The sequence below is a fragment of the Mytilus edulis genome, chromosome 10, assembly GCF_963676685.1.
Source record: "Mytilus edulis chromosome 10, xbMytEdul2.2, whole genome shotgun sequence".
NCBI classification, from domain to species: domain Eukaryota; kingdom Metazoa; phylum Mollusca; class Bivalvia; order Mytilida; family Mytilidae; genus Mytilus; species Mytilus edulis.
The window spans coordinates 37,903,407-37,922,069 of record NC_092353.1 but is presented as its reverse complement, the minus strand read 5'-3'; the positions used below and the strand labels follow the sequence as shown (position 1 = coordinate 37,922,069).

General features: G+C 31.7%; 1 protein-coding gene across 5 annotated transcripts; it reads right to left on the bottom strand.

Moving 5' to 3' along the window:
- Window positions 1-3,134: 3,134 nt before the first annotated feature.
- On the bottom strand, window positions 3,135-18,146 carry LOC139491088 (protein henna-like). 5 transcript variants are annotated; one of them, XR_011656461.1, is made up of 14 exons: window positions 17,964-18,146; window positions 11,090-11,212; window positions 10,592-10,769; window positions 10,112-10,200; window positions 9,436-9,503; window positions 9,034-9,084; window positions 8,235-8,380; window positions 7,264-7,399; window positions 6,362-6,488; window positions 5,783-5,878; window positions 5,326-5,459; window positions 4,832-4,947; window positions 4,273-4,418; window positions 3,135-4,207 (listed from the first exon to the last, which is right to left on the bottom strand). XR_011656461.1 is itself a non-coding variant. In XM_071278397.1 (13 exons), exons 1-13 carry the CDS (start codon window positions 18,045-18,047, stop codon window positions 4,360-4,362), a joined length of 1,407 nt encoding a protein of 468 aa, XP_071134498.1. In that variant the 5' UTR covers window positions 18,048-18,146; the 3' UTR covers window positions 4,263-4,359. The 5 variants fall into 5 exon arrangements, 3 of the variants coding, with proteins under 3 accessions (XP_071134498.1, XP_071134499.1, XP_071134500.1); XR_011656462.1 differs by lacking the exon at window positions 17,964-18,146 and adding an exon at window positions 16,370-16,592; XM_071278397.1 differs by lacking the exon at window positions 3,135-4,207 and having other exon boundaries at window positions 4,263-4,418.
- Window positions 18,147-18,663: the final 517 nt, after the last annotated feature.

The following is an 18,663-nucleotide window of genomic DNA, read 5'->3' as shown; positions in this document are numbered from 1 at the left end:
ATTATGTTGCTAAAGAAAGGGATACAACACAAGGAAGCCCTTCAACTTTAAACATTATTTTTCTTCATGCTGGTTAATTATAACATATTAATGAATTTAAAGTCTCCTAATTATAAAAAAAAAGATGTAGCTGGTTATTGAATTGCGGGGTGTAGCAAACGGAACCAAAAATGGACCGATGTGCTGTCACAAACAGATACAATCTAACACCCAGTGGTAATAAAAAGGAATATATAGTTCCGTCATAATCCCCAATAGGTATACATATTTTGGGGGAGATTTCAATATATTCGTTTATTGTTATACAAGTAAAATTATTATACTTGTGAATTATATACTCTCAGTATATACTAGTTTGGCAGCACAACTTAAATTAGAAGGACAGTTCTATTTGTAGGAATACTAAATAAATATTCCAACAACAAAAAATTGACGTAGACACACACATCAAATGTATCCATTTGAGAAAATATTTATAATTGAGTCAATCTTTTACAAATATCTTCGTTGGTGCGTCTTCCGTCAAATCACCAACACTGATTTACTGTTCTATTTCATATTGTGTTGAAGTTGAAGTGAATATGTCTAATTCGTAAAGTTTGTTTTTTAACTCAGAGACAAAATCAGAATCTGTTGAAGGTTCCTAGCCTCTTCAAACATTTAAAGAGGTTTAGCTAGCTATAAAACCAGGTTTAATTTACCATTTTCTACATAAGAAAATGACTGTACGCAGTCAGGAATATGACAGTTGTTATCCATTCGTTATATATGTGTTTGAGCTTTTGATTTTGACATTTGATTAGGGACTTTTCGTTTTGAATTTTCCTCGGAAGTTCAGTATTTTTATACGACCGCAAAATTTGAAAAATTTTTCGTCGTATATTGCTATCACGTCGGCGTCGGCGTCGTCGTCGTCGTCGTCGTCGGCGTCCGGCGTCCGAATACTTTTAGTTTTAGCACTCTAACTTTAGTAAAAGTGAATGGAAATCTATGAAATTTTAACACAAGGTTTATGACCACAAAAGGAAGGTTGGTATTGATTTTGGGAGTTTTGGTCCCAACAATTTAGGAATTAGGGGCCAAAAAGGGCCCAAATAAGCATTTTCTTGGTTTTCGCACTATAACTTTAGTTTAAGTTAATAGAAATCTATGAAATTTTGACACAAGGTTTATGACCACAAAAGAACGGTTGGGATTGATTTTGGGAGTTTAGGTTTCAACAGTTTAGGAATTAGGGGCCAAAAAAGGGCCCAAATAAGCATTATTCTTGGTTTTCGCACAATAACTTTAGTTTAAGTAAATAGAAATCAATGAAATTTAAACACAATGTTAATGACTACAAAAGGAAGGTTGGTATTGATTTTGGGAGTTTAGGTCCCAACAGTTTAGGAATTAAGGGCCAAAAAGGGACCCAAATAAGCATTTTTCTTGGTTTTCGCACCATAACGTTAGTATAAGTAAATAGAAATCTATGAAATTTAAACACAAGGTTTATGACCATAAAAGGAAGGTTGGTATTGATTTGGGGAGTTTTGGTCCCAACAGAATAAGGGGCCCAAAGGGTCCAAAATTAAACTTTGTTTGATTTCATCAAAATTGAATAATTGGGGTTCTTTGATATGCCGAATCTAACTGTCATGACTGTGTATGTAGATTTTTAACTTTTGGTCCCGTTTTCAAATTGGTCTACATTAAGGTCAAAAGGGTCCAAAATTAAACTTAGTTTGATTTTGACAAAAAATGAATCAGTTAGGTTCTTTGATATGCTGAATCTAAAAATGTACTTAGATTCTTGATTATTGGCCCAGTTTTCAAGTTGGTCCAAATCGGGGTCCAAAATTAAACTTTGTTTGATTTCATCAAAAATTGAATAAATGGGGTTCTTTGATATACCAAATCTAACTGTGTATGTAGATTCTTCATTTTTGGTCCTGTTTTCAAATTGGTCTACACTAAAGTCCAAAGGGTCCAAAACTAAACTTAGTCTGATTTCAACAAAAATTGAAATCTTGGGGTTCTTTGATATGCTGAATCCAAAAATGTACTTAGATTTTTTATTATGGGCCCAGTTTTCAAGTTGGTCCAAATCAGGATCTAAAATTATTATATTAAGTATTGTGCAATAGCAAGTCTTTTCAATTGCACAGTATTGCGCAATGGCAAGAAATATCTAATTGCACAATATTGTGAAATAGCAAAAATTTTTTTAATTAGAGTTATCTTTCTTTGTCCAGAATAGTAAGCAAGAAATATCTAATTGCAAAATATTGTGCAATAGCAAGATTTTTTTTTAATTGGAGTTATCTTTCTTTGTCCAGAATCAACTTAAATCTTTGTTATATACAATATACAATGTATATTCACTTTTTACTACCAACTGATAAATTAAAATAATCTTTACCATTCAGTGATAACAAGCAGTTTTTTTACATCTTAATATTTTATGATGTATTTAGATGAGTAGTTATTGTTGCAAACTCCATTAGAAATTTTAATTGAGATTAGTTTTGGAATAAGGGAAAGGGGGATGTGATTAAAAAAATTGGGTTCAATTTTTCTCATTTGAAATTTCATAAATAAAAAAGAAAATTTCTTCAAACATTTTTTTGAGAGGATTACTATTCAACCGCATAGTGAATTGCTCTAAGAGAAAACAAAAATTTTAAGTTCATTAGAACACATTCATTCTGTGTCAGAAACCTATGCTGTGTCAACTATTTAATCACAATCCAAATTTAGAGCTGAATCCAGCTTGAATGTTGTGTCCGTACTTGCCCCAACCGTTCAGGGTTCAACCTCTGCGGTCGTATAAAGCTACGCCCTGCGGAGCATCTGGTTATGATTTAACTTTATGCCACAAAATACATTATAGTTTTTATTGAAAAGTATTTGCATTTATATTGTAGAATATTGGGTAAATTAAAAATAATTAAATACAATTTTGAATAAATTTTGAATTTGCACAAGGTAATCTACACAGTCAAATTACACATGATTTTTTAGTTAGCGTTATTGTACTGTGAATACCTGACCTATTTAAAATACAGTGATGTATTACAGACAAACAATACATATGGTGTCACATAAGTAATTAATTTCTTGTCATACATGGACATGGAGACATGAACACATCACATATATCACCTGTTTATTGTCAACAAATAACACGTCAAACATGAATAAAATAACAATTTCTAATAACATCTGTGGTTTTAGGACAATTTTTACATCAAAAATACAAGCATACTTTCAAAAATGTTTCTCGTTAACTTGGTGATCTTTCTTTTGAAGCTAACAATGATAAGCTCTTGTAGCTAAACCCTAAGTTATTTAAATTCTGCAATTTATGTTGTCAGTATTTAAAGTATCTTTCTCGATGCCAATTAGCAAGGATAAACTTATGAAATTTTGGCAGTTAAAAAACCCAACATATATGTATCAAAATATAACAGTAAAATATGTTATGAAATTAAAAAAATGACTAGATACCAGTATCCAAAGTGTTTATCATTTAAATTATGTATAATATAACCTGTATAATGTGTAAACAATTAAAAATATTAAAATGTAAGAATTCTTCAACCCAGTTTTGTATTTCGAAAGCAAATCCTGAATTCCGTATGCCCTAACACCCACCTTCTATAATCATATAATCTCTGTGCAATACAATATGCCCTATTGAGTTTTTGATACAAACCTTCACATTTTAAGATAACAATGTTGTTAACAAAATCATTATATTGAATTAATACTGTCATCATTTAATTGTATTGCAATGACTAAAATAAAGCACAACTTCGACATATTTCACACATTTAATCTTTCATTTTTTAAAGAACAATTTTTCAGAGCGAAATTTCTTTGCTAATCGAAACTTTTGAATAAAATTTCTATGTATTATATACATGTTATATATACATGAGTTCGAATCCCGGCGAGTGAGGAACAGCAGATTTATCATTGTTGTGTTGATATAAATCCATACACAAATACAATAACTACAAGAATTCAAATCTTCTAAAAATATCAATTTCTATCATTACCAAAAAGCACAAATATATACAATGTTTAAATGTAACATTATATCAAATAATTAAACGTTAAATGCATAAATAACCGTTAAAATTCTCGTTTTGTGTAAAAATTAAAATAAAACAAAATCAACAAAGTAACATATATTAAAAAAACATATATGAACAATGTAAACCTGTATATTGTATAAGGAGAAAACTAAGTCTCCTTATACAATATACAGGTTTACATTTTGTCAACAATGCATACACAAAAGTCCAACATAGATCAAGTTCTTGTCATGTGTATGATCTGCAGTCAGATGTTTACTGCCAAATGATACGATAATTATGCTTTCTTGTTATTTCCCAACTTTGCCAAAGCATCCTCCAACAGTGATAAATCGCCTGTAGAAAAAGAGAACGAATTAAATGTATAATGCATATTAAATTGGTTATTCCAGTTATTGTGTATACCGTTTTCCCTTAAAAAAACAAGTACTGTAATTTTTATTCAATGGAAACAATATTGCAGAATATTTCTTCCACTTCGAACTTATATTATGAAGGAATTTCTATATCTTGACATTTCCAAGGAAATTTTTTACGGATTCAATATCATAAACTGCAAAAACTGTTAGACATACATACTAAATTGTCGATTTTTATTCAAATAAAACTAAAGTTTGTGCTTCGTTAGTGTGGACCATGGTAATACTTTTGATATGAATTTGTTTCAGAATTCTTTTAAATAATGTAACATATATACTGACTTTTTTTTTCTTTTTACTATTTACAATTATAATTGTGTAACAAATTACCTTTGATTGTCTTTGTAAGATTAATTATCTGATCTTTGCTGTCAATAACCTCAACACAGAGTGTGTAAGGGTTGTATCTGACACTGAAAGGCCTGGGAATGGTCGATGCAAATGCCCTGAAAGACAGACAATGTTTATTAAATGCACACTTTGAAGAGTCTCTAAAGTGAAAATGATTAAAAATTGTTAATACACTCCAATCATTGCAAATATGTTTTACATGTAGACCTCACGTTTTTATCTATATAAAGTTCTACACGCAGATGATCAGTACCAATTTTCAATTGTATCTAAAGAACTGTTCTCATAGAAAAAAATATAGTTTAAGATAAGATGATTTGAATCAGAGTACAAAATTGCTCACTGACAACTATTTATTCTAATTTATTTTACATTTTGACTTTTGATGTTGAATGTTGACATTAATAAACATTAATGGTTCGATATATATATATAAATACATATTCACTTCTATATGTTATTCCTGATATTACCTCATTTTATCCTTAGCCGAATCAAAGCTATCAGCTACATAATAGATTGGTTGGAACTCTGTAATAGGATATTGTTGTTCAGCTGTCTTTGATGGTTCAAATGGTCTTGTTTCAGGCTTGTCACTAACACAATACTAAAATAAGTACAAGGAACATAATATTTTATGTATATAGATAAGCATGACGCCCTATGCTGGTATTTTTCGGTTCTAGTTTTTATAGAACCCCTTCAGGAGTAGTATGTTCTCCAGAAAAATAAAGGATTAATCTTGATAGTTTATAATGTCGAGTACCATCTACAGACAGAGAAATTGTCAAATTTATGTTTCTTTATTTTTATTTGTATGCAATTAAGAAATTAAGTACTGATTGAATAAGTTGGATTGTGAGATGTAATATTTCTTACAACCATATTCTAACAATGTCAACAAAAATACTTTTAATTCATTTAACTTACCTGTAATTCACCAAACGAAGACAACAGTCCAGCACCATAAGCTTTTATTTCACCATTTTGTCGGCATAATCCAAACTCAACCGTAAACCAGTAACACTGAAGTGAAAATACAAATATTTATAAATGCGTTGCAGTGGTATTTATTTGATATTAAATTAATATGCACGAAACTAAGGGCTATTAAAAAATGAAAGTGGTTAAGAAGAAGTGGAGGCACCCAAATTAGTTAATTGTTAATGGCTATCGTTTCCATAGAAGCATGTCATAATCAAAAGTAAAAAGTTAAAATTTTATATAATGAGTGGATGGAGCTTGACCACAAATGCGTTTTACCCTAACGTAAACATGGTAAATGATTAACGATCTTATATTTTAAGAAATGAAAGTTTCTCATTCTCTCAGCTCTATAATGTACGAATAAGCTCTATACTGAATGAATATACGGGTATTGAAGCTGTGTACATGCATTATAGCATCGTCTTGTCAAACCAACCTTTGCCCATAATACAAACGTTGAAAATATTGTTTGCATCTATAAAAAGCAAAACGTAAAAGAAAATCATGTGTTTTGTAACTAACCGTAGCCAATTTTTGAATGTATTCATCTGGTGCACCAAGACTTGCCAATCCAATTTCTTGTGAGAACTGTGCAAATGAGGGATCAGCAAATAAAGGCACATGTCCAAGTACTTCATGGCATATATCTCTATGAAAATAAAAATATAAACATTAAGAAGATGTGGTAACTGTCAAATAGACAACTCTCCACAATTGACATACCGGTAGAGGTTAATAGCTATTTATAGCTATAGCTATATATCACCATACGGTCTTCAACGATGTGAAAAAACCATACTGTATAGTTAGGTATAAACGGCCCCGAAATGTCAAATGTAAAACAATTCAAACGAGAAAACTTACAGTCTGATTTATGTACAAAACAATGACAATGAACAAAAAACAAAATGATATACAGCATCAAACGACAACCAATCAATGAAATATTTCTAACTTGGTACAGGCACATACAAAAGGACATGTGACAAAAAACGTATGTCGGTCAACAATGTTAACAATTAAAGGTTAGTTAGTCATATAAAATAACAAGGTTAATATGACTATTTTTTGCACAATTCTCCATAAAAAGTTATGTCCAATAATACACCAAATATGTCAAGGTAAAGTGTGTTAATTGTAATGTAATACCATAATTAGTCTATTTTAAAACGAAAACAATGTGTTGTTTACAAACAAACAGACAGAAAATGAAAATTGTTATTTGAAGAAAATTAAGATTCAACACTGTGTGAAGATCTCTCAATTTATTCGATACTAAGTGAAAAGAACTGCATTACTGTCAAAGTTGTTTGTTAATAAAGCTATCGCTTTGAGAGACTATTGCAGGTGAAGTCTTAAGAAAGCATATGACATATGTCTATGCAATAAAGCAAAATCAAATATCTTAAATACTAGCTACTCACGGTTCTGGGGTGTACATTGGTTTTGATCCATGTCTAATGTATTGTGTAGAATGAAATACTCGGAACGCTAGACCAGCTAGGAAATCACGTGACGAGAGTAATCCAGCAACAGGCCGTAATCTGAACCCTGTGCAGTCTAAAGTTAAAAAATGTTCATTGAACAAACTTTGAGAAATACTAGTTTTTGATTCTTTTGTTGTTTTGACCATTCTGTACATGCATAGGGTTACATATTAGAATTATTATCAAGATAAGTCATACATGTAGCGATAAATGATTTGAACATACATTTTCCATCTCAGTAAAAGTTTCTTTAATACTTTTATAGAAATGTTAACGTCATGTTGCTTTTTAAAATGAGCATGTGCTATTGTATGTATGCATGTATCAACCTCGCCATTGTGCGTGAAAACCTAATGTCTTCATATGAAGGTTTGTATGAATAAAACTGATGTGTAAATATTTGTAATAATTGTCTTCTTACGTTAGTACCACTACTAGTGGACTGTTAATTCCCGAGTGCATCATCAACTTCGTAGTTTGTGTTTCGATACTAACATGATTTTTAACAAACTTCCAAAATTCGCCGTTGATATATCCAAATACTATTCAGCAACTTATGTAACTTTTGTTCTCTTTAGTCTTCACGCACGCTCTGCACGTGTTTTAGTCTTCTACATCGTTGACAGTCAGGTGTTTAAGTTTCAGCGTTTCTGATGAAGGCAGATTAAAGAAAGCGGCTTTTTTTTTTTACAATACATTGTGTTTAAATGTTGTAAATCAGCTGTAAATAAGCTTTATATTGACACCCTTAGCACTGTGAACTAATATAACACTATTGGTGTCTGGTTCTCTGCTCTCGGTAACAGATGTTCTCATTATTTTTGATCGAAGATGTCTTTGATGTTCAATAATCAATCTTCTTTTTCAACCATGTTTCTACAGTAAATATCCTTGTTAAAGGTAATTACCTTGTAAAAAGTTTGAAATATCTTGTAATTGTGGTAAGTTGTCCTCTTTAAAACCACAATTATCACACAACAGGGGAAAGATGTGGTTGAATTCACGACAAGCGTGTGTTGGGTATAACTTTGTTAATTCTCTGAAGATTGTTCCCCTACAAACAAAATAAGACATGTCACAGAAATGATAATTTTTATGTTTTCTTGAATGTTACAATATTAATAAAATTAACAAAAATAAGGGACTTTGTCGTGTAATCTTTAAGCTGACGCAACAGAATCTGAATATGATTGAATGGCTGCCAAAGTCAAACAGAGGTCTTAATCAATAGCACCAAACATAGGTTTATTCTTTGTGAGCTTTAAGAAGACTGATCTTAAATACCGAAAACGATACTGTAGACAACAAGCAAGTAACAATATTCCCTGCAGAAACGTCGAGAATTGGCAAAGACAAATGTTAGATCACGTATGTGTGTGCATGTCTGTTTTGCAAACACTTGTTGCCTGTGACAAAATCTGGGTTTGAAAATTGTGTCCTGGAACAAAGTGCATATATGCCGATGCATGCGTAGTGTGTTTGATATATTGTATAATGACTTAGACGTGATTGTTTTGATGTTGCAAATATAATTTAAAACGGCAATAATTATTGTTAAATCAAGGAATCGTCCCCTGTCAAATATACGAAATATGCGATCTCCACAGCCTAATGCAGATAGCCATTTTGTGTGGTCAGATCTTACAAACAAAGTATTTAAAAAGCCCACACTGCAATTAAAAACAAATTCTACCGATACATACATACCATGTTTTTATTTCGGCTGGCGTGTAGGTAACCCTTGGTATTTCTTGACCACTGAAAGAAAATTTACCTATTTTACTTTGCTTTATAAAACTGAAGTTGGTAAGTTATAAACGAAGAATAATCATTCTTGCCAATAGTTAAAAGTAGTTACTTTTTATTTGTTCATCTAAGATGTATTAACGAAAAAGTGATCTTTAAAATGCATTTGTATATATGCAAATTTGCTAAAAAAAGCACCTGGTTTTACAAAACTGTGCATTTGTTACAGTGGAACAACGGTTAATATGCCGAATTTTTTCAACCACAAAGCCGAAGTAAATATATGTTCCATCTACTTTTTGATTATTAATTGAATAACATAAACAGCTTATTCATGCATAACCATTGACAAAGTTCTCTTACTGTTTGTAATTAAATGCTATGTCTGCGAACTCTTTTCGTCTTGCTCTGTATATTTTGTCAGTAAACCCCTGTTAAGAAAATAATAATTTCATCAAAGTAATAATTCCATTGCGGAAAATGTAAATCATTGAAAAGAAAGGAACCAAAGACAAAAGGAGAGACAAAGGAAGAACTTTCGACGTTAAATATACGCTTCAAATTCGTCAATCTTATTAAAAACCGATCTCTCGTCGCTCCCGTTTTCTGATATGCCACGCGACATATCAGAAAACGGGATCGAGCGACGAGATCGGTTTTTAATTAGATTGCAAATTCGTGAAGATTAAGTTTATTTTTTTGTGAATCGTATAGTTTTTAATTTGTTATTAACATTACTTGACATATATAAAATATATACATATGTGTGTAAAAGTGAGTATCCAATGTCATGGCACCATGAAAATATACTCACTCTTTCCAGGAAAATATACTCACTCTGTACAGTCTTTGAAAGAATGAAAAATTACCACAACCGTAACTTGTGCTGTGTATACTACTATATTGTACGTATATTACGTACGCTAATTTATGTGGTAGAAATCGATGTATAGTACAAATGAAATTGTTTCAATAACCTATTATCAAAATATATCAAACTTTTAAAGAGATAGCACAAATATTATATTTCTAAACTTACAGGGTGATCTGAATCCAATTCTGATCCGTAGCTTAAAATCTGGTTAGCAAAACGATCCAGCTCAACTATCTTTCGTGGAAACCATGGAACTATGGTAAACAAAATAATGTTTATTGGGTATGTAAGATGGCAAATAAAACCAGACAATGTATATGCTGACACTTATAGAGAAAGCGCGAATTTCAAGCCTTGGCTCAAAAGTATATACAACAAATTCCGTTTTTAAAAAGCACCTGTATATTGGTTTTAAACAGAACTATATAATGGTTATAAATTGAGAATTGTGAACAACACAAAGTGACAGAATAATCAGACAGTTAATTATAGCCTCTACAAAGCAGAAGAGCTTTGCATATTCCTTCAAAACAGCGAATAAAAGCGCTCTACGTTTGCAAAGTTTCGGTAGAAACGATTTTAAAAATTTGTTGATACTCTTATGCAAGACTTGTTTGAAAAAAAAAGATAATACTAAAGTCTTACTAGCATCTTTATCCGAATCTCTGGATAATATACTAAATGTTGTAGATTTCTCCTTAAGTTCTTGTATGGCTTCTTTTAGTCCTCCTGTTTTGTTGTCACATGATACGAAGAACGCATACAATGCCTTGTCTTGTTTGGAGGGACGAGATTCTATATGATGTAAGTTTACACGGTGTTTCTGAAATAATTATATTCGAACATTAATCAGGTTACAATGAAATAAGAAGGAAACTAAAAGTATATACATAATATTTAATGCACTGTGAAGTGTATTGTTTTGACTTTTTTTTTAAAGTTTTATCTGTCGGTCATTACCAACTTATTTTTCTTTTCCCTGCTTCGATAGGGTATTTCTTATGAATGCTACTTGTTTAGTATCCAAGGTTTTCGTTTATTTGTATATGTCTCTTCTTATACGTATTTATGTGATACATGTATTTTGTAGTTATTTTTAGGAGTATTTATTTTGAATATATACTTTTTACTTAATCTACTTGCCTCGAATATTCGCAATGCTCCACAAAGTGCCCCGACTTTCTCTGGCAATGTAAAAATTAAACTAAAGCTACCATCGTAATCCTGTTTTTCGTCTAGATACCCGTGATACTGCACTGATGAATGCTGTAATAAACCGAAATGTGCATTGTTATGAATACTCATTTTTTTTTAAAGTTTTTATTCATGCATGTCTCTCACAGAATAACATGTTCACTGCACACTTATCTATAGAAATTCATAATATCTATGTAGATCAGGTTATCTTGAAGTCGTCTTCTCACGTTTCTGTCCAAGTAGTCAGGTAATAGGTCTACATGTATATACAATTGGTAGCAATGGTCTAATAGAGAACAATCAATGTAGTATATAAATATTTATTTGTTCACCAAAGAAAAACAAACATTTACCGAGAATTGAATAATATAATTTGTGTTAACTAACTTTAAATCCTATGACCTAATTATTTATTTTGGGTTTACTATTTAGACATAAACAATAAACTTACGCTTGTCAATGTCTCTGAATTGTTTATCGGTAGGCTAAAAAGTGAAGGCACTGTAAAGAAAGCTAGAACTTTTGTTTAACATAAAAAAAAAAGTTATCGATGAATTGTATTTTTGGGGAACATCTTACACTTGTTCTTGGTAATTTGAAAGTTATTTTACTATCATAATTGATTTTGAACGAGGACTTTGATGTAGAATTCTCTTTTGATGCCTCTTGCGAAAGTTTCGTTGTATTTTGTCATAGGCGGATCCCGGAGGCCATAGGGCCTCTTTCTGTTGAAAAAAAAATATGGTTGATTATATACGGAATCACTGAAGCATGACTGGTGTGGGCCCCCTTAGGACGGTCAGTGCCCCCCCATCTACAAAAAGTTATGGATCTGCCACTGTTTGTTCCACGTTTAGTATAGTGTTGTCTATGGTAATTTGGTAAAAATGAGCCCTTTGAGAGCTCAACGTAGTGTGTCAAAGATTTTTATTTCAAATTTTAAAATAACCCTTACAGGCGAAAAATTGGTTCGATTCATTATTTATTAGTGACAATTGCAATATTGCATGTTTTTGACTGCAGATAGCAGACATTTTATACAAAAATAAATTGCTTCGCCGAGCGCAGCTGGATACGACCACAGAGGTCCAACCCTGAAAAGTTTGGGCAAAAATGGACACAATATTCGCGCTTGATACAGGTCTGAATTTTGATTATAATTATTAATAAATATTTGACACATAATAGGTTTCTGACACAGAATAATTGTATTCACTCTCGCTTGAGACCTTTTCATCAATGACTTGTTACTCGAATTACCAATGAATCTGCTTCGTTAACATTTTTGAATGATTGGGAGTAATCACCTTGTTCTCTAGAAAGATAATGTAAAAAATGTAACGAAGGCTGCTAAGTATGTACATGAACTTCATGGTTACGTTAATCTGACTTAGTAACCTTACTTCGTCAGCACAATCATGTAAAAGATTGAACGGTAAAGGGGTCAAGTTGTTTAGAAGGACCTCGTTAATTTGTTAAACTTTTTCATTAATTTTCAAATGACTACATGTCTTGTGTTGTTGGATTTGTTGTCCTTTTCATATTGAATAAATGTGGGGATGGAAATGGGGAATGTGTCAATGAGACAACGACCCGACCAAAGAGCGGATAAGAACCGAAAGCCACCAATGGGTCTTCAATACAGCGAGAAAATTACACACCCGGAGGCGTTCTTCAGCAGGCCCCTAGACAAAAATGTGTACTAGTTACAAAAAAATGTGTAATGTTAATGTATATAAGGTATAGTATATTGTAAAACCGTAAACTGACCTGAATACAATAAAACATGAATCCTTCCATATTCAAGTATGACTTAACGGTATTGTCCTAAATGTGGATACACATATAAGCTTAAAACAGCTGTGTTGTGGTCCTATACTAATTTAAGCTTTACACCACTTTTGTGTTCTCTAGTTCAGCTCAGCTAATATATGGGTTTTTAGTTTTCTTCATTATATAGTATTGAGATATAAGGGATACGTGTCAAAAAGATTATTTTAGCACAGTGTATGCATGATTATACCCTTCCGCGTTTCTCAGTACAGAGGAAATTTACCATAGGAACGATTTCTGCATAAAATGAGTGTAGTATATAACAAGTATACTTGGTATTTAATTTATAAGTAGACATGTTGCCACGTATTAAAATCTCTCTCAACCTAAACTTTATTTATAAATGCATGTCGTTTCTTCTGAGCGTTTAGTTTTATCATCCAGACGCATATTTATAAATACTTCTTCATTTCTTTATAATATGCGAACATATGTTTTCTCTTGAACCAAATATGTAAACATGCGTATGCTTCCGCTTGAATGAAATATACATTAAAGAAATTTATGAATGAAGAATATTTTCTCATGAATTATATTCATGTATTATAGTATATTAGTATATTTCCGGATACGGTCGTTCAAAAATTGGGGTTTTGACAAGTTAATTTTAAATGCAGTTTTATCCGAGATTAACTCATATTTGTTGGTGTTTTTTTGGCAGACGGGGTATTTGACCAAGGATATAATTTTGACAATTTTGACCACTTTTGCTACAGTTATTTATTTTGATGATATAAAAATTACACTTGCTTATATTTCATTTATGTAATCGAAGTAGAACGGGGTACTCCAATATTTGTTGGGAAGTCGACAAATTTACTGTCCACGAGTATAAATGGAACCTATTATTAAAGTGCGAAAACCAACAAAACAGCTTCATTGTATACATAGCTGGAAAACCGATTAAATGGCTACATTATACATATAAATCTGGACAACCGACTCAATAAACCTGGCTGTATATCCAGCTGGAAAAACGAATAAACAGCTACATTGTATATAAAATTGAGAAAGGAAATGGAGAATGTGTCAAAACGACAACAACCCAACCATAGAGCAGACATGTATATAAAACTCATCATAGATACCAGGACTAAATTTAGTATATACGCCAGACGCGCGTTTCGTCTACAAAAGACTCATCAGTGACGCTCGAATCCAAAAAAGTTAAAAAGGCCAAACAAAGTACAAGTTGAAGAGCATTGAGGACCAAAATTCCTAAAAGTTTTGCCAAATACAGCTAAGGTAATCTATGCCTGAGGTAGAAAAGCCTTAGTATTTCAAAAAATTCAAAATTTTGTAAACAGTAAATTTATAAATATAACCATATCAATGACAATTCATGTCAGCACAAAAAGTGCTGACTACTGGGCTTGTGATACCCTCGGGGAAATAAATCTCCACCAGCAGTGGCATCGACCCAGTGGTTGTAAATAAACTCATCATAGATACCAGGACTAAATTTAGTATACGCCAGACGCGCGTTTCGTCTACAAAAGACTCATCAGTGACGCTCGAATTCAAAAAAGTTAAAAAGGCCAAACAAAGTACAAGTTGAAGAGCATTGAGGACCAAAATTCCTAAAAGTTTTGCCAAATACAGCTAAGGTAATCTATGCCTGAGGTAGAAAAGCCTTAGTATTTCAAAAAATTCAAAATTTTGTAAACAGTAAATTTATAAATATAACCATATCAATGACAATTCATGTCAGCACAAAAAGTGCTGACTACTGGGCTTGTGATACCCTCGGGGAAATAAATCTCTACCAGCAGTGGCATCGACCCAGTGGTCGTAAATAAACTCATCATAGATACCAGGACTAAATTTAGTATAAACGCGTATATTTATTAAATAATACGATTAAAACAGTCCTAATACTACAAAAACGGCATGTGTCATACTGGTGACGTCGTCCTGGTCATATAAATCACGTGATCTATATTGCTTTTTGGCCCGGTCCAATATTTCCAATACGGACTGGCAATGAATCCTGAATTACATGTAAACATATATTGTGCATGTAATTCAGGGTTCATTGCCAGTCCGTATTGGAAATATTGGCCCTATATTCACATTTGATGTATGTAATACAACATTCAGAACAAGTCTGTATTGCAAAAGGTGGATTATTTAATAAGTGTTATGAACTGGCTGTTTCTGTTTTGGCACTGGTATAGATTCTCGTTCAGCTGTATTGACCCTTGACCCTATGGGCCCCTTACAGCAAACCTTGAATCTATACGAGTGTAAAATACAGAAACAGTCAGTTAATAACACTATATTATAAAACTGAACATCCGACTAAATAACTCCCCCTGCGGCTGTATATCCAGCTGCAAAACGACTTATAAACGGCTACATTGTATATTTATATGGACAACCGAATAAATAACTCCCCTGGTTGTATATCTAGCTGGAAAAAATTGATAAAAAAAATCTACAATTCGCTTTTGAATTAATTCCCTAATTTAAATGCAAGAAAACTTGAAAAATCGTAATTTTAAAAAACTCAGATACAAGTCCAACGGCTATTTTGCCAGACGTGGGATGTCAGAGCAATCTCGGACTACAAATAAATGACCCGTCTGAACTTCTTCTGATCTAGGTTAAGTTATGAATAAAAAGTGTCGCGACGTATAATTACAAATCATAATGTTCTACAGAAAATTGCTGTGAAGATTATATATCGCCTTGAGACGAATAATTATAATACATACAAATTGATTCATTATACAACAGTCACTGTTCAAATAGACAAACAATAATCCCTCTTTCTATTTTTGCAAATAGCATCTTTAAATAGTAAAGTATCCATTCACGAAGACAAATTCAGAAGATGAGCAAATGTGTCTGTATATTGCTAATGCTAGTGTTTAAAACAGTCTGTGTTTCCAACTAGATATGTCCTATTTTCGGTGCAATATATATAGTAAAGATGCATTTTGTGTCCAAAGAATTTTGTCAACGCTAGTCTGTCCTTTAACAAACTTCACATTCGGGTATGAAATTGTACTATATAGACGATTAATTGACTCTAATTCTCGAATCGCACATCATTACACAAGAATAATTTGAATTATATTAAATATATTGATGTTCTAGATGGATGTGTGCAGTGCCTATGCGCATTGCAAATACGAATTTTCAGTATAATTTGCGTTTAATAAATTTTTATCTGACTGAAATTTACATTTGTGTTATTTAACGTTCAATGTTATCAAAGCTATTTAGCTGAATTGACAATTTCAATTGAATAATATTGCAATCGTTCATCAAAAATAAAATGTAAACAAAGATTAGGCCGATTAAAAGGTCTTATATAGCGATTACAAAAAACGTTTATTTATCCACTACATATTGAGCAAGGGCATTAGTGTAAAACATTAAACTGACCTGAATACAATAAAACATAAATCCTTCCATATTTATAATAAAATAAATTAACGCTTAATATCCAATATGGATAGAACTCTAAACTCGCCAGCTGTGCCTGGGTCCGTCTAATTTTAGTATTGCATGTATATTTCGAATGCATTTATACCATATCCGAAAACCTTCAATCATCGGTTTATATACGGTTGACATTTTTGATCGACAATGAAATGTATAGTTACTTGTATTTCATCATTTTCCTTTATAATTGCATCACTGTTGTATACACCTGCCGACCCCCATTCAATTAGTATGCCAAAAAGGTCAAAGAAATAAAAAGAAAAGGATGCAAATTTGAAAACTGCATATTTTTATTAGACAGATGTTTACTAGTTGGATTTTTAGAGTAAATGGTTATAAAATTAAAAACAGCAACGTCCCCTTTAGTTTAATTTAATGCTTTTAATCTAAGCCCCAAAAGTATTTTCACATATTAATAGTTGTTAATTTTTGGTCTCATTGGCAATCATACCACATCTTCTATTTTATAGTATCATAGGCAAGATTAAAAAGGGGGGTGTCATTCGTGTCCTCAGATAGATTATTCTTTTTATTCGAAACTGCATATATTGGATCCTTATTTCCCACAAGAGCGTCACAGTTATTTGTAAACATCAATACAACAATACATATATACTACCTGGTAGGTAATTGAACCCCCTTTTTATCTGTATGATAGGAATGGCACCTTTTTTATAATGCAGGATATAGGGCTTAAAAAGGTTGAATTGAAAACAAGAAGGGAGAAAAGGGAAAAGTTGATTATAAATAAGCGGGATTTGTTCATGAGCACACTGTTTCTCCCCTTTCCTTGTATGAGAAACGTTTTTTGGGGTGCCGAGAAATGACCACAAGAGATGACCGCTGACTCTTAAATGTTCAAGAGGGTATTACATTAAGAAAATAGAAAATAGCATACCATTATGAACACCATGGGATTCATTGTAAAACTTTAGGTCAAACGTTGTAATTCAATAAGTAAATATACTTATTTATAAACGCGGATTTGTTTAAAGGAAATGATTAAACCTGTAAAATGACAAATTACATACAATTTATATACAAACACTTAAACTGAATGAACTGACACATTTATAAACAAAAAGGGAATTTTATACTGGAGAACATGTCAAAATATAATGAATCGTTGTTGAAGGCGAAATTGGTAAAAAAAAAAGAGACTTATGCAATCCAAATAATGGTTTTGTCCTGTGCACCAACAAAAAACGGCTGTTCCACATAGTTTACAAAGTCAGGACGCTTTATCTATGATAAAATATTGGGTCAGTATTTTAAATATAAATTGCATTTGTTAATATGGTTATAGGAAATCGATCACAACCTTGGGTCTTCTCTTTGTGAAATCAATAAAAAAAATGTATGTCATCCATATATATTTACAAATTTTGCGATTAGTTTCTTATTTAATATATTGAAAGGACTATAGTTTATACCATGGCACATATTGAAGGACATTCAATATCATTATGCTTATCAAATTGCATTTCCAAAACTTTCCATACAGATATTAATTATAAAAACTAATTACGCTTACCCCAGATCCCGTTCCATTCTCAATCTTCTGTCGTTTCTCGGGGGTCGGGCCATTACCGACCTTAGAACTGATTCCATTGTCCATGTTTAGATTTATTTAATGCAAATATGCTGCCCGTATTTACTTTTACAGTTGGCGAGTTTACCGTAAAAGTCACGACCTTCACATTGCTTTAAATGGAATAAATAATATTATTGGTCTAAACATGAAAACAAAGGATTTCATTGGTTAAACCTGACACACCTTTGTTCCATTTGTGATAAGCCTATTAGACGTAAATACAGACAAGCTTACATAGATATAATATTAAGTGATGGACATGGATTGGAAAGATCCTTAATCAAAACAAAGTACAATAGAAATTAACTGCAAGACGAAACAGTTGAATGAGTAATTGTAATCATATATTATAAAGAACTTAAATTTTGAAAGAAAACGCTCGCAGGTTAGAGATCTTTCAATTTAGGTAAACATGAATAAGAATAAGAATAAGACAAATAATAATTGAGAATAAGAATTTTATTCCCTATATGAGGATCCCAGGGGAGCAAAATAATCTAACCATTATAATACTAGAAACAATTGAATAACAGCAAATATTATATAGAAATATATTACAATCAGTTTATTTAATGAGTACGTGTAAATAAAATCACGAAAATCAATTCAGTAAGAATTAAAACTTATTTGAATATCAAAA